Here is a 22,889-nt window from a genome sequence, read left to right on the forward strand (position 1 = left end):
TACTGCAGCACAACACCCCGTGTGAAACGGTCCCCCAATCCATTGACGTTCCATGACATCAACCTCAACCCGTCCCCCCCCATCCCCTCCAATCGATCAAGGGTCCCCCAGCAGATAGCGCAACGCCCGAAATTGGAACAGAACAAAGACCTCGCATTAAAAACAAAACACACAAATCAAAACCCCCCAACCCCCCCCAACTTCCAACTCCCCCCACCCTGCACCCCTGCGACCCGAAAAACCACCCCAACTTGCAGTGTGCCTGTCGCCCCATAAACCCCTTTCTACGGAAAGACCCCGGAGGAGGAGAGGGACCCGTCCCCAACCGCCCTCCACATTGATCATGATGAAACAAAATGCACAAGGGAAATTGAACCCAGCCGAACAGTACAAAATGGCAAAGTCAAGGACCAAAGTCACTCCGAGGGAGACCCGCCACCCTCGGTACCAGCAGAGGGCCCAGGCCGGTCCCCGCGGCCCGGCAGCGAGTCAAGCCAGTCACTCACAGTCGCGGGAGAGTCAAAAAAGGTTGTCAGATCGTCATGCTCCACTCGGAGCTTAGCAGGAAAAAGCATGGAGTACTTGAGACCCAGGTCGCGGAGGCGACGCTTCACCCCCTGGAAGCCCATCCTCTGTTTCTGGACAAGTTGGGTGAAGTCCGGGAAAAAGTTAATAGACGCATTCTCATGGCGGACCGCGCCATGTGCCCGCGAGGCCTGCAAAATCACATCTCGGTCTCTGTAGTAGAAAAGTTTGGCAACAATGGGCCTCGGGGGGGCCCCCGGCCGCGGCCGACCGCCCGGAACTCGATGGGCCCGCTCCACAGCAAAGAACTTACTCAGGCCGGCGGGGGCAAGATGCTTGAGGATGAGCTCCTCCACCAAGAGATCCACCGGGTGGTTGTCGGAGGTCTCCGGGACGCCTATGACGCGGATGTTATTGCGGCGGGCCCGTCCCTCAAAGTCCTCCAGCCGCCGGGCCATCTGATCGTTGACCGACTTGAGGTCGCCGAGAGTGGCCCGCTGGTCCGACACATCCGCGACCAGGGTGGACGTCCGCACGTCAAGCGATTGAACCCTCTCGTTGGTCTTGGAGAGATCCGCCCGAATCAGTGCGACATCAATAGCCACCGTGTCGATTTTACGGGCCAAGGCCTCGTATTGCGTAGCAATGGTCTCCTTGACGCCGTTTATGGCGCCCATAATGTCCTGCAGGGACGGATCCGAAGACATGGACGGGCCACCACCAGCTTCTTCCGAGGGGGCACCTGCCGCTCCAGGAGACCCTCTTCCTTGAGTATAGCGATCCATGTTGTTCGTCTGGACCGGACCCCCGCGGAGGGATGTCTTAGTCTTACGCCCCTCGGGGCCCCCCCTGCCACCCATGAGAACCACGCTCACCAACGGGGACCACCGGCCAAGCGTCAAGGGGGCACCGGCCACTCAGTCAGAAGCCGCACCAGATACCGTGTTGCGGCCGGGCGAGGGAACCAAAGTCAACTGGCCCACCGGCGGCAGGCCGAGACAAGGGCATCCAGCAGGGAGAAACACCCAGCCGCTCCAAGCAGTTACGATGTCCAGCCCCTCAGGGATCCAAAAGTGAAACCGAAAGTAATGGAGCGGCCACTGGCACAGATCCGCTGCCGCTGTTGTTCAATTACGCCCCGGCTCCACAGGTCACCCTCGCACCGGGCCCAGCCATCGATTGGGCCTCGAAAGTTCCAGCCATCGTAGATCAGGATTCCCAGGTCCGATTCGGTTTCTGAAAGAAGGTCCACGTTCAGCCAGAATTCGCCTTCAAGATTCCGTCAACCAAGTCAGGATAATGTCAGGATAAATTCCGAGGAGCAGCGAGGGTCCGGGGAGCCCTGTGCTCACGCGACCATCTTGGATGCGCGCTAGGCTCCTCCCCGACCATCTTGGATGCGCGCTAGGCTCCTCCCCTTCAAAGAAATTCTTAATCCTCTCGGAATGCGTTGAGCGCGATGATATTGTATAAGGGTGCTAGCATGAAGTCTCTGATTGATTTCACGTTTAGTGAGGTAAAGAAGTTGTTTAATATTGCTCTGTGCGGTACCGGTCCCAGAGGTGGTTGATTCAATCTCTCCAATGAGTGAATAGATTCTTTGTGCTTCATCCTCGCCAAATGCGAACGTCTCAGCACGTTTATCAGTTAAGTTCGTAATATCTTGGTAAGCTATGGTAAAGTGGGTGCTGTGGTAGTGGTTTAGCGAATAAAGTTGAACAATGTGTGGAAAACCACGCACACCTGGATTTATACAAATGTAGACAGGATGAGGCGTGCCTTAGAGGGGAACGTCACCTAAACCAGGACGTGTAGACAAATGAAGAATGCACTAATCGAGTTGAGTAGTGTCCCTCTAAGCACAGCCAAATTGCAACGAAGTTGCAGGATAAACACTGTTCAAACTCAAAGGTAAAATAACAAGTTGTTCGTTGTTGTATAACCCTTCATCAGGAGTGGTCCTAGGGAAAATACAAAAAGGAGAGATGTGTCGACCTGTTGCGTCATGTAAATAATTAAATTAATGTCTGGTGAGTTAGAAACTAATCAAAAGAAGATCAATGACTGTGAAAAACCTGAAATAACAGAAGTGACCATTCAAAAACGGTACCTTATGGAGTGGCGGTTATTGTGAAAAAATAAAACGAGAAATGACGTGATTAAAAACAACGGTGCCGCGAGGACCAAGAAAAAAGTGCTGTTGAATCAAGCGTATGGTTATTGTGAAAAAAATAAAACGAGAAATGACGTGATTAAAAACAACGGTGCCGCGAGGACCAAGAAAAAAGTGCTGGTAAAATCAAACGTGTGAAGCATAACTGATTAAACCTTAAGCCACAAAGCCATGCTACTTCCCGGTGCGTGAAAAAAGATAAAACCATATGGTAACAAGACATACCTGGTAGATTAAGTAATCTGAGTAACCAAAGTTACGACATGCGGTGAAAGTCAGCGTGTATGCCTACAATCCTGCTCCAACGAGTGGGTCAGTTAGTAAACAGTGAAAAGGAAGTGCCTTCAAATATCAAAGGCAAAGTAATGGAAAGTAAAAAAGGACCGAATAACATCGGAAAAAAGGTCAGCCATTTTATGATGATATTCACGGAGTGACATTGGTACTGTATGTGCGGGGATTGATGGATAATGATGAATAAAGTAATGACAAAGGTTAAAATGTTTAAAAAATAATGGAAAGAACAGAAGATAAATAAACGATAAACAACCAAATTAGAAGAGAGGAATTTAAAATGAAAAACGGTTTAACTGAGTTGAAAACGAATAAAGTTAAATGAGAAAAAAGAGTTCTGTTATAAAAGACTAAGAAAAAGGCTAAAAAAAGATAAAAAAAGATCCAAAGTGAAACGTGATGGAGGAAAAGAAAAATAATAATACACAAAGTGAAGTTGTGAGAAGTTGTGTAAAACAATAACACTGATAAATACAGATAAACAAAGATCCAAAGTGAAACGTGATGGAGGAAAAGAAAAATAATAATAAACGAAGTGAAGTTGTGAGAAGTTGTGTAAAACAGTAACACTGATAATACAGATAATCAGGCGAAGTAAAATAGACACAAAGATCAAAACAAGTTCAAAAGGCCAGAATGCACAGAGTAATAGTTACAAAAAGCAACTGTGTTCGACGCGGTCATTAAGTCCGTGTGGGACCAAGGCATTCATTTTGTAAATCCATGCTGTTTCTCTCTGTAAAAGATATTTGCGGTTGTCTCTGTTTTCTCTGATTGGAACCATTTCACAAACCAAAAATCTCAATTGGCTAATGTTATGACTCTTGGATAAAAAGTGCATCGCTACCGTTGACTTGAAGTTTTTGTTGTGAATGTTGCTTTTGTGTTCTGTTAGACGCACTTTTATTTTCCTCTCAGTTTTGCCTATGTATACGAGGCCACATGGGCATTTTAGCATGTATACAAGATTCTTTGAGTCACATGTCGCTGTAACGTGTAACTTGATGTTAAAACCTTGTGTGGGATGTTGAGTTGAATTTCCTTTGATAATACTGTTACAATGCCCACAGTTATGACAAGGTATGGTACCTTTGTGAGATGAAACTGAATCAATGGTGGGTTGAGAATGCAAAAGTTCCATCAAATTCTTACTCCTCTCATATGCAAAGAGAGGTTTCTCCAGAAATGTATCCTTGAAGTCTGGTTCTATCTGTAGCATTGGCCAGTGTTTCAAAATGATTTTCTTGATGTTAAAACTCTCTGTGGAGAATTTGGTAACTATGACTGAACGTGACGTGGACTTCTTGGTGTCACAAATCTTTAACAATTGAGATCTAGATTTGATTTGAACCCTTTCCAAAGTAGAAATCAAAGTTTCTTTAGGATATCCACGATCAATGAAACGTTTTTCCATGTTGAAATTCTCTTGTGACAGTTGCTTAGGTTCAGAAATGATTCTTTTAACTCTCAGAAATTGAGAATATGGTAAGTGTTGCTTCAGAGAGGGCTGATGGAAGCTTGAAAAATGTAATAAGTTGTTCCTATCGGTGCTCTTCCTGTATAGAGTAGTCTCAATCCGACCCTCCTTGATGTACAACAGTACATCCAAATAGTGATGGTATCACTATGAATGTTATACGTGAATTTCAAACGATCATTGATCCCATTGAGGACCTCAATCGCGGTTTTTAATAGATGTTCAGAACCTTTCCAAATTAAAAAAATGTCATCAATGTAACGTAAGAATAATAACATGTGTGGTTTCCACTCTATGTTATTGAGAATGTGGTCAAGCTCAAACTTGTGCATGAACAACTGTGCGTAGCTGGGAGCTGCACAATTGCCCATCGATGTGCCATTCAATTGGAGATAGTACCTGTTGTTGTAACAAAAATAGCTGTGATAAAGTGTAAAGTGTAGTAATTCAAGTAAAAATACTTTATGGTCTTCAGAGATGGAAGATTGTAACAGAAAAAATTTGATGGCTTCCATGCCGAGGTCGTGCGGAATGGAAGTGTATAATGAGGTTACATCAATGGTGCAGAACAAAGTATTGGTGTCCCATTTGATGTTACTTTCTTGAATGATGTTCAAAAAATGAGTGGTATCTCTTACGTAGGACCTTCCCTAAGAATGTTGCCTAAAATACACAAAAATCTCATTGATCCACCCATGAGACCCATCGTCAACACCCGTGGTTCAGTACATGAACCCGTAGGTAAATATCTTGATCGACATTTTCAACCTTTAGTACATAACATGTCAACCTACGTAAGAGATACCACTCATTTTTTGAACATCATTCAAGAAAGTAACATCAAATGGGACACCGATACTTTGTTCTGCACCATTGATGTAACCTCATTATACACTTCCATTCCACACGACCTCGGCATGGAAGCCATCGAATTTTTTCTGTTACAATCTTCCATCTCTGAAGACCATAAAGTATTTTTACTTGAATTACTACACTTTACACTTTATCACAGCTATTTTTGTTACAACAACAGGTACTATCTCCAATTGAATGGCACATCGATGGGCAATTGTGCAGCTCCCAGCTACGCACAGTTGTTCATGCACAAGTTTGAGCTTGACCACATTCTCAATAACATAGAGTGGAAACCACACATGTTATTATTCTTACGTTACATTGATGACATTTTTTTAATTTGGAAAGGTTCTGAACATCTATTAAAAACCGCGATTTAGGTCCTCAATTGGATCAATGATCGTTTGAAATTCACGTATAACATTCATAGTGATACCATCAACTATTTGGATGTACTGTTGTACATCAAGGAGGGTCGGATTAAGACTACTCTATACAGGAAGAGCACCGATAGTAACAACTTATTACATTTTTCAAGCTTCCATCAGCCCTCTCTGAAGCAACACTTACCATATTCTCAATTTCTGAGAGTTAAAAGAATAATTTCTGAACCTAAGCAACTGTCACAAGAAAATTTGAACATGGAAAAACGTTTCATTGATCGGGGATATCCTAAAGAAACTTTGATTTCTACTTTGGAAAGGGTTCAAATCAAATCTAGATCTCAATTGTTAAAGATTTGTGACATCAAGAAGTCCACGTCACGTTCAGTCATAGGTACCAAATTCTCCACAGAGAGTTTTAACATCAAGAAAATCATTTTGAAACACTGGCCAATGCTACAGATAGAACCAGACTTCAAGGATACATTTCTGGAGAAACCTCTCTTTGCATATGAGAGGAGTAAGAATTTGATGGAACTTTTGCATTCTCAACCCACCATTGATTCAGTTTCATCTCACAAAGGTACCATACCTTGTCATAACTGTGGGCATTGTAACAGTATTATCAAAGGAAATTCAACTCAACATCCCACACAAGGTTTTAACATCAAGTTACACGTTACAGCGACATGTGACTCAAAGAATCTTGTATACATGCTAAAATGCCCATGTGGCCTCGTATACATAGGCAAAACTGAGAGGAAAATAAAAGTGCGTCTAACAGAACACAAAAGCAACATTCGCAACAAAAACATCAAGTCAACGGTAGCGATGCACTTTTTATCCAAGAGTCACAACATTAGCCAATTGAGATTTTTGGTTTCTGAAATGGTTCCAATCAGAGAAAACAGAGACAACCGCAAATATCTTTTACAGAGAGAAACAGCATGGGTTTACAAAATGAATGCCTTGGTCCCACACAGACTTAATGACCGCGTCGAACTCAGTTGCTTTTTGTAACTATTACTCTGTGCATTCTGGCCTTTTGAACTTGTTTTGATCTTTGTGTCTATTTTACTTCGCCTGATTATCTGTATTTATCAGTGTTACTGTTTTACACAACTTCTCACAACTTCACTTCGTTTATTATTATTTTTCTTTTCCTCGATCACGTTTCACTTTGGATCTTTGTTTATCTGTATTTATCAGTGTTATTGTTTTACACAACTTCTCACAACTTCACTTCGTGTATTATTATTTTTCTTTTCCTCCATCACGTTTCACTTTGGATCTTTTTTTATCTTTTTTTAGCCTTTTTTTAGCCTTTTATAACAGAACTCTTTTTTCTCATTTAACTTTATTCGTTTTCAACTCAGTTAAACCGTTTTTCATTTTAAATTCCTCTCTTTTAATTTGGTTGTTTATCGTTTATTTATCTTCTGTTCTTTCCATTATTTTTTAAACATTTTAACCTTTGTCATTACTTTATTCATCATTATCCATCAATCCCCGCACATACAGTACCAATGTCACTCCGTGAATATCATCATAAGATGGCTGACCTTTTTTCCGATGTTATTCGGTCCTTTTTTACTTTCCATTACTTTGCCTTTGATATTTGAAGGCACTTCCTTTTCACTGTTTACTAACTGACCCACTCGTTGGAGCAGGATTGTAGGCATACACGCTGACTTTCACCGCATGTCGTAACTTTGGTTACTCAGATTACTTAATCTACCAGGTATGTCTTGTTACCATATGGTTTTATCTTTTTTCACGCACCGGGAAGTAGCATGGCTTTGTGGCTTAAGGTTTAATCAGTTATGTTTCACACGTTTGATTTTAACAGCACTTTTTTCTTGGTCCTCGCGGCACCGTTGTTTTTAATCACGTCATTTCTCGTTTTATTTTTTTCACAATAACCATACGCTTGATTCAACAGCACTTTTTTCTTGGTCCTCGCGGCACCGTTGTTTTTAATCACGTCATTTCTCGTTTTATTTTTTCACAATAACCGCCACTCCATAAGGTACCGTTTTTGAATGGTCACTTCTGTTATTTCAGGTTCTTCACAGTCATTGATCTTCTTTTGATTAGTTTCTAACTCATATAGCTAATCAGTTGGTAGGGAGTAAGAAGGATACGTGATCCAGTCACCTTCCAATTAATAGTTTTTTATCAAAAAAGAGAGTGGATCACTTGAACCTGTTATCCAGGGTTTGGTGGTTATTCGGCCGTTCCTTAAAAAACCCTCATTCACGTTTTTAGGTGGATTGTATGGCGGTATATCTTGGTTCTCCGCCTCGATAACGTGACTGCATCATCATCGGGTTTAGTATTGTGCTACCTCCACCTGGAGGAAAACCACTGGATATTTCAGTAGTGATCAGAGATCAAAATTGGACAGAGTGCTCATGTGTCGTGAATTAGTGAAAGTTAAAAAGGATGTTTTCTCATGCTACCTAGACTTTAATCTTTATTGTTGTCTGGTGCAAGGAAAAAGAATAAAAAAAGGGGGGAGATTGTACAGAAAGGGCAGTTAATGTGTCCGCTGTACAGTCAGTCCAATGGGTGGGTCGACATGTTTCAGCTCTTTATGTGCCCAACAGGGTCAGGTGAGCTTTCATCAGGAACAGGGGGTGTTGTCTTAAAGAGGGATATTTTCCACTTTAAAAGTGAGGAGTTCGGAATATTCTTCACTGATCTCCTAGTGAAAGGTTAATACCTTAAAAGCTCCGATTTAGGGCTTCCTAGGTAGAATGGCAGCGTAGTCGGGCGGGATTTCCGCTCTGCACGAGAGCGGAAATCCCGCCCGACTACGCTGCCATTCTACCTAGGAAGCCCTAAATCGGAGCTTTTAAGGTATTAACCTTTCACTAGGAGATCAGTGAAGAATATTCCGAACTCCTCACTTTTAAAGTGGAAAATATCCCTCTTTAAGACAACACCCCCTGGTCCTGATGAAAGCTCACCTGACCCTGTTGGGCACATAAAGAGCTGAAACATGTCGACCCACCCATTGGACTGACTGTACAGCGGACACATTAACTGCCCTTTCTGTACAATCTCCCCCCTTTTTTTATTCTTTTTCCTTGCACCAGACAACAATAAAGATTAAAGTCTAGGTAGCATGAGAAAACATCCTTTTTAACTTTCACTAATTCACGACACATGAGCACTCTGTCCAATTTTGATCTCTGATCACTACTGAAATATCCAGTGGTTTTCCTCCAGGTGGAGGTAGCACAATACTAAACCCGATGATGATGCAGTCACGTTATCGAGGCGGAGAACCAAGATATACCGCCATACAATCCACCTAAAAACGTGAATGAGGGTTTTTTAAGGAACGGCCGAATAACCACCAAACCCTAGTTTCTAACTCACCAGACATTAATTTAATTATTTACATGATGCAACAGGTCGACACATCTCTCCTTTTTGTATTTTCCCTAGGACCACTCCTGATGAAGGGTTATACAACAACGAACAACTTGTTATTTTACCTTTGAGTTTGAACAGTGTTTATCCTGCAACTTCGTTGCAATTTGGCTGTGCTTAGAGGGACACTACTCAACTCGATTAGTGCATTCTTCATTTTTAGGAATGTACCAGTAATATTTACATTATGAAATAATCCTACTATGAAATTTATTGTAATGCAATTGGGATGCTTTTTATACTATATATATGGCACCGATCCAATGGAAATAATGATGGTATTATGATGATTTTAGACTATTTGTGAACAATGTTTTTATATTTTATTATTTTATGCTGTTTAAAGACCAATGGTCTAAATAAACGTTGCTTTTTTGATCTTGATCTTTTTTCTTCAATTACATCGAGATGAAACTGATAGTGAGATGATACTGTACAGGTGGAATCGCTGGAATTATCACTTGATGAGCTAACTCGAGACAGTGTAGTAGTGACATAAAAGGTGAGCAGAAAAGAAGGGAGTCAATTGAGTGAACAAGTCGATGACGGAAGAATCCACGACCTTCAGACATTGCTAGGCATAACTAGAAGGCAGTGCTGGCTTAGATACTGCCATAGTCCCTTTTAATCTGGAAGCGAAGGACCATCTACCTGGAATACAGTGATGGCTGCCTTGGAATACGGAATCAGGTATTAAGATTACAGAGGTCGAAAAGGGTGGTGGCCATTTTGAATCAGGCACAACTCTAACCATGCACAAGTGAGAGAGTGAAATGGGCAAAGGGTGTCCATTGGTGTCCTGGTGACCAATGCTGGAGCCCCCCAGAAACTGGCAAACAGGGACCGTTATCACCTTGTTGTGAAGGTGGAGAATTCGGCTGAAACTTTCTGCCAACCCTGGCATCCCCAGCAACACTCCCCCCCCCCCCCCCACGGTACGTCCCGACACAGTGAACCTAGTGAAAAGAAAACCTTAAGGACCTTTGCTGTACTATCCATTAGCTCAAGGGCTTCTACAAAGTCCTAGCAAAAAACTTCCACAGAGGAGCAGAACAAAACGAGTGCGGCCACCTTTTGATGTTATCTAAATTCTTCCTTTTAACTTATTGCTGCTTGAAGGATCCAACACAAATCCTGTTTCAAACCACACCGGTGTTAAACATGAACTCTGCATGGAGGTTTGCCTTGCCATTTTCTTCCCCTAAACACCCAGAGAGGGAACACACTGCTGGAAAGAAAGTCAGCACCAATTCTCCCATGCATTATGGTAGTTGCAGTTCATATTGTTTTTGAATTACTCACAAGTAGAAAAGTATTTGCCACCACTTGTGGGAGCAGCCGGTGCTTGCTTTTTTGGACACTTGTTTCCAGGTTTCCCGGCTAGCCTGCATCAGGTAATGTGTAGCAGATCTGATGAAACTCCCTGAGCAGGTACTATGTGCTGGAAGAGGGGGAAGCCCACAGTGTGGGCAGCAGTGGATTGCTCATGTCTGAGTGGGAGTGGCAGGGGCACTTGGAGGCAACCAGGGAACCGGCAGCTCTAGTGAGGGTGGCAATGCATGCTGCTGGGACAGCCTAGGTGTGTAATGCAGGAAGGATCCAATAAGGACAGCTTGGGTGTATGGGAGGAGAGTGCAGCGGATACCACTGCAGGGGTGGTGGTGCGGCCACAGTGCCACAGACAGTGAGGGAGCCTTGGGCTGCACAGGGCAGATCAGGACCACTCAGTTGGGGAGTCAGAGACCACTGTCAGTGAGGCAGAAACACCTTTGGTGTGATGACGGTCTAGGGTGATGCCGGTCGCTTGGGTGCAGGGAGTGACAGGACGCAGAGGGCCTGTACAGGGAAAGGGGCTGCAAGAGGGCTCCTGAATATTAGCTTTCATGGTTTCCTAGTGTACTGAAAAGCTCCTGCAGCTGTCTTTTCTTTTAATGACCCAAAATGGCACATTGTGAGGAACACTCTTTGTAAATTCGCACACCCCTAGAATATACACGGTGGAGTAGTGAGCATCCTGCACATTGCCAGGTGATTGGCATGTTTTCCAAGTGCATATATAAAATGCTATGTAACCCCTTAACGCTGGGATTTTATAAACTAAGTGTTACGTGTTTAGCTAAAGATTTTCTGGTTCAGGAAGAGTGGTTTTTTTTAAGAAGTGAATCTCAACACCTCTCTAGAGTGCACTGTGGAGCCTGTTGCTAGACACTGTGGATGCTTCTTATTTTTCAAATGTTTACCTTTGGATGCTTTCTAGAGCCAGACTGTCAGGTTAACTAGCATTTTAGACTACACATGTGGCTGGATGCTCTCTGGAATATGACGCATGTCACCAAAGATAAGTCTGATGGCCCTAGGTAGAGGCTATCGCGCATGCATCTCTGATACCCAAAAGGGTCTTGTTTGCGCTATATAAAACTCTATAAATAAATAAATCTTGTCTGGTCGGTCCTAGTAAAACATTGTGGTGGGCGGCTGTTCGCTGCAACTGCTGAATGCGCAGTGCGAGACACTGGGGTGCAGTTGTGGTCTGTTTAGGGGTTGTTTTGGTCGCTCCTGGTCTCTGAAATTGGTGTGAGGCAAATGAGGGAGTCAAAGTGGTTGTGGTAAATGAGGTCATACTACATGTTCAGCAAGCGTTCAAGTGGTAGAGCCAGATGGTAGGTGGAGACGAGGGTGGGGTTAAAGATTAAAGTCAGCAAGTTGGGGAGGAGGTTGGGCTGGGGGTGGTTTGCTCTGAGTGAGTATGTCAGATTTTTGGCTGTGAAGTCAGGGGAGAGATGGAGTAGGATATCCGGAAAGGTAAGGATCGGGGGTGGGGGCGCAGAAGAGCCTCATTAGTCCTGTACTTTTTGGTAGAACAGGATGGTAGAGGTGGCTGTGGGTAGAATTGTAATGCTCAGAAGTAGGCACAATGTAGTTGCAAACAGGGGCAATGGCCAGTCTACTGCAGGTCAGGTAGGTACAGAGTAGGTGCAGGGGAGGATACTGAGCCTTCTAAATGCATGGTATGGGAATGTGAAAGATGGGTAGGGTGTGGGGCACAGATCACTTAACATAAAATTCAGTTCACATGTGCAGTGTTTCATAATTAATGGCTAGAATATCTCACGAGCTATCCAACAGCATCTATGGAGCTCTTCATTTTCTATAAGCAACAGATCCTCTCTGCGCCTTGCAAGTAGATGCGTAGTTTGGTCAGTAAGATTTGGGGGGGGGGGGTGCACTTCAGATTTTCCGAGCTGGTATATAATCGAGCTGGCATATAATGTTTAAAATAAAAATACATTATAGGAGAAGCAGGGAGGAAGAAAGGGGCCTAAGGGGCAGTGGAAAAGGAGAGGAATGTGGATTGGTAGGAGAAGAGAGAGAAACACATTTGTGGCCGGTGCAGGTAAGAGCTGTGGGGCAGTGAGGCGGGGCGGTGAGGAGGGGCTGGGGAGAAGTCGACAGATGACGAATGACTTCCCCCGCCCCACCTCTTTTACATGCACCAGCTCGCCTGGAGAAACACAATATTTTGTAAAATAACCAATATTCTGAGGACTTTCAAAACAGAGAGGGAGAGAGAGTGTGTGCGTTTTTGTCTGTGTGTATGTAAAAATCCCTGGTGAAATCCGACTGACATCTCACAATACCCGACTAAAAGCACCTGTACCGAACTATTCATCAGAAAATACATTTATTAGGGGGATGTAACACTCAAACCCCCCCAAAGCTACGCCCCTGCTTGCAGGAAGCCCCTGAACTGATGTATCTCTGGACAAAGATGCAGCGGTGAGGTGGTTCCCAAGATGATTGCCAGAGGAACTGGGCTCCGCACCAATTCCAAAACAGGTGGTTAAAAGCCTGGGAGTCCATATGGATCAGAAACTAACATTCAAGGAGCATGTCACAACCACTGTTGGATGAGTTAATGACAAGTTGTGGACTTGTGTAAGGCTGCGCACTGTTGACCTGGTGTCTGATGCGACACTACGTTTAAATACCAATTTTTTCAAGTTGCACAATTTATTTCTTGAAATGAAAACATAATATGTTACTATACAATCATAAAGTTCATTCAATTACAGTAATGTCAAGCAATGATGCTTAATAAAGTTTTTACGTATTGAATGGTGACAAAAACATTGTCCATTTGTATTTCATGAACACTTATTTAAAACAATACACTTAACAATCACAGAGTTACATTTTTATATGAGCATGCCCAATGCATTTCGGAACCTGACGGTTCCTTCGTCAGGGGAAAATCTGAAATGAGAACAAACATCTGTGTAAGCGAATGTATATCTGGTGGCTCAAAATCATTATATGTGGATAAGGTCTTTATGAGTGTACTTAATCATACCTGTGATGGGTTTCTGTTCGGTGAACACTGAGGGAAACCGTAAATCAATGATGTAATTAGCATAACGATACAGTGGTCATGGTCTATGCGATGTTCTGCGTTGTTAATAACTAAGCTTACCTTTATATAGGTGAAAATACGCTCTGTGTGGAAATAATAAAATACACACAAAGGATCAACAAAAAGTATTAAGGCAAGAAATGTCAAAAATACTGAGGCTAAGATTAAGCCTGGCATGGAAGTGTATCAAACTACGGCGTTCTTACCTCAAAGACGTGAGGTTTGTATATACTGCAAAAAGAAAAGCGAGAGTGAGCTTTAAAGACCATTCTGTAAAGTCCAGAAGTCAAATTTTGAAAGTCTAAAGACGAAACCGCCTTACCTATTGCAAAGTTCGCGAAGGTATATCGTAGTGCACCGCAAGAGAGGTTAGATGAGAAAGCCGCGAGTACCGCGTTAAAAGTAACTGGCCCAAAGATAGATAAACACAAAGAAGGGACTGCTGTAGCCAGATCATGACCCCTGTTGATATATGTAAGTGCCATCTTAGAGCGTAAAGGAGCTTATGCGTACTCACTTTCTAAGAAAGAAATAATCTAACCAGATCCATAGCAATCTACTGTGTATATATTTATGGACATTGTTAATGTTCACTGTCAAAAGCTGACTTCTGTCAGTAAAAATAAATCAATAAAATGTGTGATAGTTCTTCACTGAAGCGATAAACTGTAAAAGCCGCGAGTACCGCGTTTGAGCTAATAAATTCTGAAAGATATGGATAACCAATAGTAAAAGAGGAGAATGCCGCGACTGCCGAATGAGAGCTTATGGGCACAAAAAGATGAGGATAGATTCAAGTGAACGACTACTGAGTGCGGATCGTGCATCTAGCATACATATGTGAACGCCATCTAAAACCATGAAAGTATCTTTGTGTACACATTTAATGAAATAGAAAGCGTCTGACCACTAAACGTGGCAATATTCTGTGTGTGTGCTAGTAAACAAGATATCGTGCTCTATAGAATGTGGAAAGTACTGGTGCCAGCATAACGAAAAAAATCACTACTCACAAAAACAGAGTAATATGAATAAATGAATAGTGAAGGTGAAAACGCATTGTGAATGTGGTGTGCTATGTCATCCTGTTACTGCTGAACGGTAATGTTGGCCATAAGACACTCCACTTTCAAGGTCCAATGATCTGTTAAGAAAACTGAAGAAACTATGCTCATAAAAGGTGCTTAGTTGTTCATGGTAGGCCACTGGATTAGCTGGTGTAAGGATTAAGCGGAACCCAAGCACCTTTTATGAGCATAGTTTCTTCAGTTTTCTTAACAGATCATTGGACCTTGAAAGTGGAGTGTCAATGTCCATAAATATATACACAGTAGACTGCTATGGATCTAGTTAGATTATTTCTTTCTTAGAAAGCGAGTACGCATAAGCTCCTTTACGCTCTAAGTTGGCACTTACATATATCAACAGGGGTCATGATCTGGCTACAGCAGTCCCTCCTTTGTGTTTATCTATCTTTGGGCCAGTTACTTTTAACGCGGTACTCGCGGCTTTCTCATCTAACCTCTCTTGCAGTGCACTACGATATACCTTCGCGAACTTTGCAATAGGTAAGGTGGTTTCGTCTTTAGACTTTCAAAATTTGACTTCTGGACTTTACAGAATGGTCTTTAAAGCTCACTCTCGCTTTTCGTTTTGCAGTATATACGAACCTCATGTCTTTGAGGTAAGAACGCCGTAGTTTGATACACTTCCGTGCCAGGCTTAATATTAGCCTCAGTATTTTTGACATTTCTTGCCTTAATACTTTATGTTGATGCTTTGTGTGTATTTTATTATTTCCACACAGAGCGTATTTTCACCTATATAAAGGTAAGCTTAGTTATTAACAACGCAGAACATCGCATAGACCATGACCACTGTATCGTTATGCTAATTACATCATTCATTTACGGTTTCCCTCAGTGTTCACCGAACAGAAACCCATCACAGGTATGATTAAGTACACTCATAAAGACCTTATCCACATATAATGATTTTGAGCCACCAGATATACATTCGCTTACACAGATGTTTGTTCTCATTTCAGATTTGCCCCTCACGAAGGAACCGTCAGGTTCCGAAATGCATTGGGCATGCGATATATAAAAATGTAACTCTGTGATTGTTAAGTGTATTGTTTTAAATAAGTGTTCATGAAGTACAAATGGACAATGTTTTTGTCACCATTCAATACTTAAAAACTTTATTAAGCATCATTGCTTGACATTACTGTAATTTAATGAACTTTATGATTGTATAGTAACATATTATGTTTTCATTTCAAGAAATAAATTGTGCAACTTGAAAAAATTGGTATTTAAACGTAGTGTCGCATCAGACACCAGGTGAACAGTGCGCAGCCTTACACAAGTCCACAACTTGTCATTAACTCATGTCTCTCCAGTAGAAGCGGACAAACTTCTACTTAGCTGCAGCACCACAGTCATAGCGAATTTAAATTGAAAATAAGAGATTACAAGCGGAGTGCTCCCCCATCACATAATTACAACCACTGTTGGGGCATGCTTCCACATACTTAGTCTTCTCCGAAGAGTATTCCCTTTTCTACCTTCAACCACTCGGAAAACTCTGATCCAGGCACTAGTGCTAAGCCGCCTGGACTACTGAAATGCCCTGTTGATCTCAGCTAATGAAGTCTCCTTAAATAGACTGCAAGTAGTCCAGAACACTGCGGCTTGTTTGGTCTCCAATGCTCCTCTCTGAACGGCCTCCCTCCCTCTCTTGCAACAATTGCATTGGCTTCGGAAGCGGATTAGATTTAAGATCTGCTGCATTGTTCACAAATCACTATATGGCCTAGGTCCCAGTTATCAATCAGATAAATTCACCAAATATCTGCCACCTAGGTCCCTTCAATTACGGTCTAAATCTCTACTTATTACTCCGCGCTACAAAAAATCTCACTTGGGTGGTAAAGCTTTCTCCCATCTAGCCCCTTATTACTGGAACCAACTTCCCGTTCATCTGCGTCAATGCCCAGACTACTTGAAGTTCAGAAAGCTGCTGAAAACCTTACTATTCTGATTCACTTCTATTCTTGGTTGGCTGAAGTAGCTATAGCGCGGAGATACCCCTGACGGGGTGATTCAGGCGCTTTATAAATTAATAAATATCAAATATCAAAGGTCTTACCAGCCAGGTCCTGTGCTTAAGGTGATCTCCACAGGGGCAGCTCCTCCACTAAGGCGAAGGAGCGTCGCCCCACTTAATTGTAAAAAGAAAATTATAATAACGCAACTTTAATAACGTAATGTTATTATCATTTTCTTCTGTATGGAGTCAGCCAGGTTGGAGTGGGGCGGGCTGGGCTTGTCACAGTCTGGGAGAGAGAGAAGGAGTGGTTGCTGCTGCACGTTAAGTGTGCATGTCGGGTTGGCTGGCCGTCTTGGGCCAGCCAAACAGTCATGCACACTTTGTATGTTCTCCACAGACTGTATTGCACAGCATGGGTGGAGAACATTCACAGCCTCCCACTCCCTGTCTGAGCGCCGAACCAGGGCGCTCAGACCCATCACAACGCTGCTGTCATGATGACAGCAGCGTCGTGATTGACTAGGGAAGCCTAGGTGCTTCCTGTTCCTGAGAGGCGGTAGCTTGCGACAACAAGGTAAGTCCTTTTTAGGTCTCGCCTGACCCAGCGCATGCGCTGGTCTGGCGAGACTTATTGAGAGGGCTCCAAAAAGTGCTACCAGGCCAGCCTAGAGCTACAGTGCATGTGCACGGGCGCGCGCGCCGCTTTTACCGCGATTACTTTCACTTTCGCGGCCGCACGGCCGCTTTGATGTGCGATCGCGATCACTTTCGCTGCCGCACGGCCGCTTGGCATAGCCACTAGGTCTCGCTTTTGGGACCTTATAAGTATTTAGTTATGCAACTGTTGCATGGCTAAACACTTATAAGGTCCCAAAGGCGAGACCTATTGGCTATGCCAATGCTTGTTTTGTTTTTCAGCTGTCCCTTCAGGTACCCTGGCTTCCAGAAACGGTAAAGCTAGAAACAACACACAAACTTAAATCGCATTAAACAGAATTGTGAAGCTAGGAAAACCGATACAAAGGGCAACATTTGCAAACACAAGTAACTCACATTGAGAGCAGATCAGGCTGCTGCCTCCACTGGCAGTGCCTATGTCTCCCAGTCACATATATAAGAGATGCCCACAAATCAAAATATTGTGTGTTCACCTATCTGGTGGAAACATATACACACAAGCAAACACAAGCACAGAAACACATTGACTACTTACCCTGGCTGTGTCAAGCAGCTGGAGCATCTCATCACGGCTGGATGGGTTCAATGAAGAGATCACCCAGGTCAAGTGACCTAAAAACTGGAGATAAAAGTAGTGTCAGCACCTCTCCAGAGCAGACCAGAAAACTCACTGGGAAATGTTCATGGTCAAGTGCAGCAAGACATTGTCTTGTCAGAAAACTATGTAATAGGGTGGCCTTTTGTGAGCTTTCATCCTGTGAACCTCTTTTGTTTAAATGTATTGACTGCCGGTGGGTATCGTTAGTTACTCTCAGAATGTATGATGGGCTTGTAGTCTCTGAGCGGTCTCAAAAGAAACGTGGGGCAATGGTAGAGCTGCACAATGGATAATGCTGAGCAGCATGAATTGTATCCGCGCTACTACAGCAGCCTGTTCAGTTGCTTGTGTGTGGGCTTAATTTAGCACAGGCCGGTATCTGAGTCTGGCTTCTTTGTTCCGGACTGTTTGTGTTTTCCTTGTGATTGTCCTGGGCGAGTCAGAGAAGTCAACTGAGTCCAATCTAGAGTCTGGTTTGATGATTACGTGACTTGGAGAATTTGCGTTTTAGGAACTTATTGTGGACTACCTGGACTAGCCTTTGGGCTTATCCGGAACTAATGGTCGTGATTGGGATCGCCATATTATCCCCATCTGAGGCCAACAAATTACTTTCGTTCTAGCACAAGATGGCCTGGGCGATGTTTTGAAAGGACGATACTCCTCTTCTTTATATACTTCTCTGGCGCGCAGCAGACAACCCACGCTACCCACGCTGAAACGCCCATAGCGAGTCGCAACATGTAGATGTTGAGCTGGAGGAGTAAGTGGTTTGATCCAAGAGGGTATATCCAGTATAGAACACTGGAGACGGGCAAAACTACTCTCACCTGTTGAAAGTTTCAGGCACCCAGGGGTTCAACAGACCCATTGGCTTTGTCTTTTAGCCAATTGAGAGTCACCACATGTTCCACACTCTGGAAGGTCATGGACATCTCCAAAATGATATGGATTCCCAGTCAGCCTCTGTTTTTTCACAGAAGAGGCTCTTATGGTTTTGAGGCATCTCTCGGTGAGGTGCTGTATGGTCTTAAGTAAAACCTAGAACTACCCAGTACATTGTTGTCTTGAGTAAACATTGCAACTGATTTAGAACTTCACCCTTTCTGATCTGATCTTCGCTCGTACCTTCTCAATGAAACTAAAGTTGGATGGATCACAACATCTCTGTTTGGGTTTCTCTGTCCGACTGCATAGCTCAAGGCGTGCGACCTTGTCCTTCAAATAAATCTTTGTTGGCAATGGTCTGCTTCTAAAACTGTGCTCAGCATTTAACCATATGATTCTCTCCATGTATAGGTTTGTGGTATGAGGACAGGAATCCAGCTGTGTTATCATATGGAATTATTCCTTAGGCCTGCCCCCAGAATGAATTTGTCCCCATTCGCAGCAAATCAAGACCTTTTTACAGCAAGGCAGATGAAGATCCTTCCCAATCAATAAGAGACTTTTTCACCAATTTGTTACCAATACAAAGAGAAACATGTACTAAATGAACAGTTAGTTAATCCAACTATGCTGAGTGTACCCTGCATTGCACCTCAAATAACTTTGACTATCTTTTAACCTTGATTCATTTATGGTGACATTGGTTATTTTGCTTAGCATGTTGTATGCTAACAGTGAAACCTCAGGCTCCCCTGCTAACATCTGCCAAGCAAATTTATCTGAGCTTCTAACATCTTCTGCTGTTATAGTCAATCGGCTCCGAGACAAATTGAACGCATCTCTAACTACAGATTGAATTGAACACTGTTTTGAAAAAGTAATCACTATTCCTTTAATAAAGAAACCACAGTTGGACCTGAAGGGGGGGGCCAAACAATCATCAGTAGTAGTAACATAAAAGGGCAAAAGTAGAGGCCATTAAGGGTCTGGTTGGCCAGAGGAAGAACAGAAATGAGCAGACTCGCCGGGCCTTTCCTGCTATCATGTTCCGCTGTTCTCTTTTGACTAGCATCACAAAACCTGACCATTGGAACCCACTTCCCTTGCATCAATTACTCATTTAGCCTTCTACTTCAGACTTGGCAGCTGTGGGCACCACATTCAGCTGTTTCATTAGTTGTAGGTTGGGGTGCCATCTTCTGGCTAGTGTCACCACAGTGGCTTGATGTCCTTTATGTTGCAGTCTCCAGGACAAGAAGCTCATTGACTTAATGCCTGCACTGTGGTGATCTGTAACTCAAAAGTTTTAATCTTGGTGAGAAATGTGTGAGGTTTAAGCGAGGTCCATAAATTGAGTATCTTCACATTGGGTTATTGTTACCCCTCTGTTACAACACTTACAATCAATAGAAGAGGTACTCTAAAACAAGTTGTTTGGTTTTATTTTGATGGGCCCTTGGCTTGAGACAGAGATTTCTGGACCTCACTCTCATTGGAGCCCGTTTTCCTAGTCATCATCTCTAGCTCACCACCATATTCTTGGGTCATCTTTATCTCAGACACTCTCTTCCCTCCAAAAAGTAGTGCCTCACCTTCACTTCCTTTTCTACATAGTCACGCAGCAGGATCTGTGGGTCCAGCAGGTAGTCAGGGGGATAGGCGGCAACAGAATGCAGCGGTCTCCGGTGGTTACAGTTCCGCACAGCGTGCCTCCTGGCAGACTTATGAAAAACCAGACGCTTGATTGGAGAAGCGAACCCCTAAGAAGAAATCCCCAGAAACAGAAAGGAGTTGAGTCAGAGTGCAAGAAACATAAGCCGAGGTTGAACATGGGAGCACGGGGTTAGTAAGGGAAAGAAACAGATTACTGGTTTAGCGGCATGGGGTGAGCAAGGGAGCATGGGTGAGTAAGGGAACATGGTGAAGCAGGGAGCATGGCCAGAGCTGCCGACCTTGGAACTGGGGAACCAGGTTCGAGTCTGGAGTTGGATCAACATCCTGTGATTCTGGGCAAATCACTTAGGGCCATATTATCAAGGAACAGCGATAACCTTACCGCCGCTTTAGCGACAGGAAACTGCCGCTAAAGCGGCGATAATGGGCTTGATAATATGCCCTTGTGAATTCCCATAGAAGCCCATGTCCACACCAGAACCTGGGCTTCTATAGGAATTCACAAGGGCATATTATCAATCCCATTATCGCCACTTTAGCGGCAGTTTCCTGCCGCTAAAGCGGCGATAATGTTATCGCTGTTCCTTGATAATATGGCCCAGAATCTCTCCTGTGCCTACCAAAAATGAATGTGTCCTTGTGTAACGTAACTGGTGCTTATGTAAACCGCTCCAATACCTTTGTGTCGAGTTTGCACTATATAAAACTGCAACAACAAAAAAAAAAATCATGATAGGGTGAGGAAGAGAGCATTATGAGCAAAACGGTATGTGTGAGGGAGGTAAGGTAGGATAAGGGAGAGAGTCCAGGGCGAGGGAGGGAGCAAAGGAAGAGGAAGGAAGGAAGAACAGGTCGAGCGAGAGGTTGCATTGTAACTAAGGGTGCGCTGAATGAGGAGGGTAGTGCATGGAGACCAAAGTAGGACAGGTGGGTCCGCAGGGCCAGAGGAACGTGAAGCGAGCAAGGTTAACAGGATGGGAGCACAGGCCAGGGTGAGAAAGGATGCACCGGGTGGGTATATTGCAAGTAACCAGGCCTGATTCCAGGGTTTAGGATCTGGGGTGGCCAAGAAGAAGCATGGATGGGCATGAAGATGAAAGGGCCTGTTTCAATCCACTGGACTTTCAATTTGGTGTCTAGCATCTCAACCAATTTTTGACTGTCAGTTCTTTAAGCAGAGTGTATTCAGGTTAAGATTTGATTTTCAGTTCCTTCAATAGAATGTATTTTATTGCAAACACAAAGGAAACATGTGAATGCCTCAAAACCAAAATCTCTTCTAAATTATGACCGGCCTGTTCCCGCCTCTTTCCCGTTCTCTTTCTTTCTCCCACTAGTATCTCCTATTTCCATCACACTCGCCACCCATCACTAGCATTTCCCGTGTGTCTGTACGTTGGGTCTGGGCATGCTGGAAGGTTATTTTAGGGTTGTGAGATGCATATTCTATCCACTAACTGAGTAATTTCTATTCGTTTGAATTCTGTAATCCTGGTGGTTTGCAACTATGTGCTTTATCTCTTCTGCTCTCTCTGTCTCACTTTCCTTTCACTCCACCTCAGCCGCCTTCCTCTCTGCCACACCATTCTTTCTCTCCACCTCACCCTCCTCTCTCTCCCTCTCCATCCCCGCCTCCTTTCATTCCACTTCACCCTGCTCTCCTGCATCGTCTCACCGCACCCTCTTTTTCCTCCATCACACCCTTCTCTTTTTTCTGCCTCACCCTTCTCTTTCTGCACCACATCTTTCTCTCTTCCTGCCTTGGCCTTCACTCCCTCTCTACCTCACCCTCCTCTCTTCCTGCCTTGGCCTTCACTCCCTCTCTACCTTCCCCTCCTGCCTTTCTCCCTCGCTCTCCTCTTTCTCCACTTCACCACCCTCTCACTGTGCCCCCACCTCGAGCCCGTTCTTTTCTCTCTGCCTCGCCCTCCTGTCAATCTCTGCCTTCCCAGCTTCCCTCTGTCCACCTCACCCACTTCCTTGCTATCCTCCCTCTCTTTGCCTCCTTTTCGTTCTACCGTTAACTCCCCCCTCTCTGCTTCACCGTTCCCTCTTCCCACCTCTACCATGGCTCTCTCCTCACCCTCTTCTGCCAGCCTTACCTTGGCTCCTGCTGCATTTTGGGTAACTCTGTGTATGTAAAGGAAGCTTGAGCTGCTTCCCTACATGTGCGTGTGCTTGTGTGTGGGTGGGTGTCGTTGGACCTCACCAGTCCGCTGCCCTGTACCTGTTCCTCATTGGTGGATGTCAACATTTTGAACAGCGGCAGCACCAAGGCCTGGATTATGTATGGAGCGTGCTCAAGACGATCTGCAAAAACTTGAGGGCCATACATATTTTTAATGGAAATGAAAAACAGAAGCTAATACAGCACATCCACAAATCCTGTGTGTAGGTCCAGCTGTATGACAAATAATAGCACCCCGCTAGATGCATGA

General features: G+C 43.8%; 1 protein-coding gene across 2 annotated transcripts in view; it reads right to left on the reverse strand.

Annotated features, from left to right (window-relative positions):
- CCM2L (CCM2 like scaffold protein) overlaps positions 1–22,889 on the reverse strand; it is a 102,429-nt gene that overhangs the window by 38,730 nt on the left and 40,810 nt on the right. For both annotated transcript variants that reach the window (XM_085619505.1, XM_085619504.1), the window contains exons 2-3: positions 20,370–20,537; positions 17,827–17,910 (exon numbers count right to left, since the gene is read on the reverse strand). In XM_085619505.1, the coding sequence (XP_085475631.1) occupies positions 17,827–17,910; positions 20,370–20,537 (252 nt within the window). The remainder of the gene's footprint in view (positions 1–17,826; positions 17,911–20,369; positions 20,538–22,889) is intronic.

Source organism: Triturus cristatus, chromosome 7 (assembly GCF_964204655.1).
Source record: "Triturus cristatus chromosome 7, aTriCri1.1, whole genome shotgun sequence".
Lineage (NCBI taxonomy): Eukaryota > Metazoa > Chordata > Amphibia > Caudata > Salamandridae > Triturus > Triturus cristatus.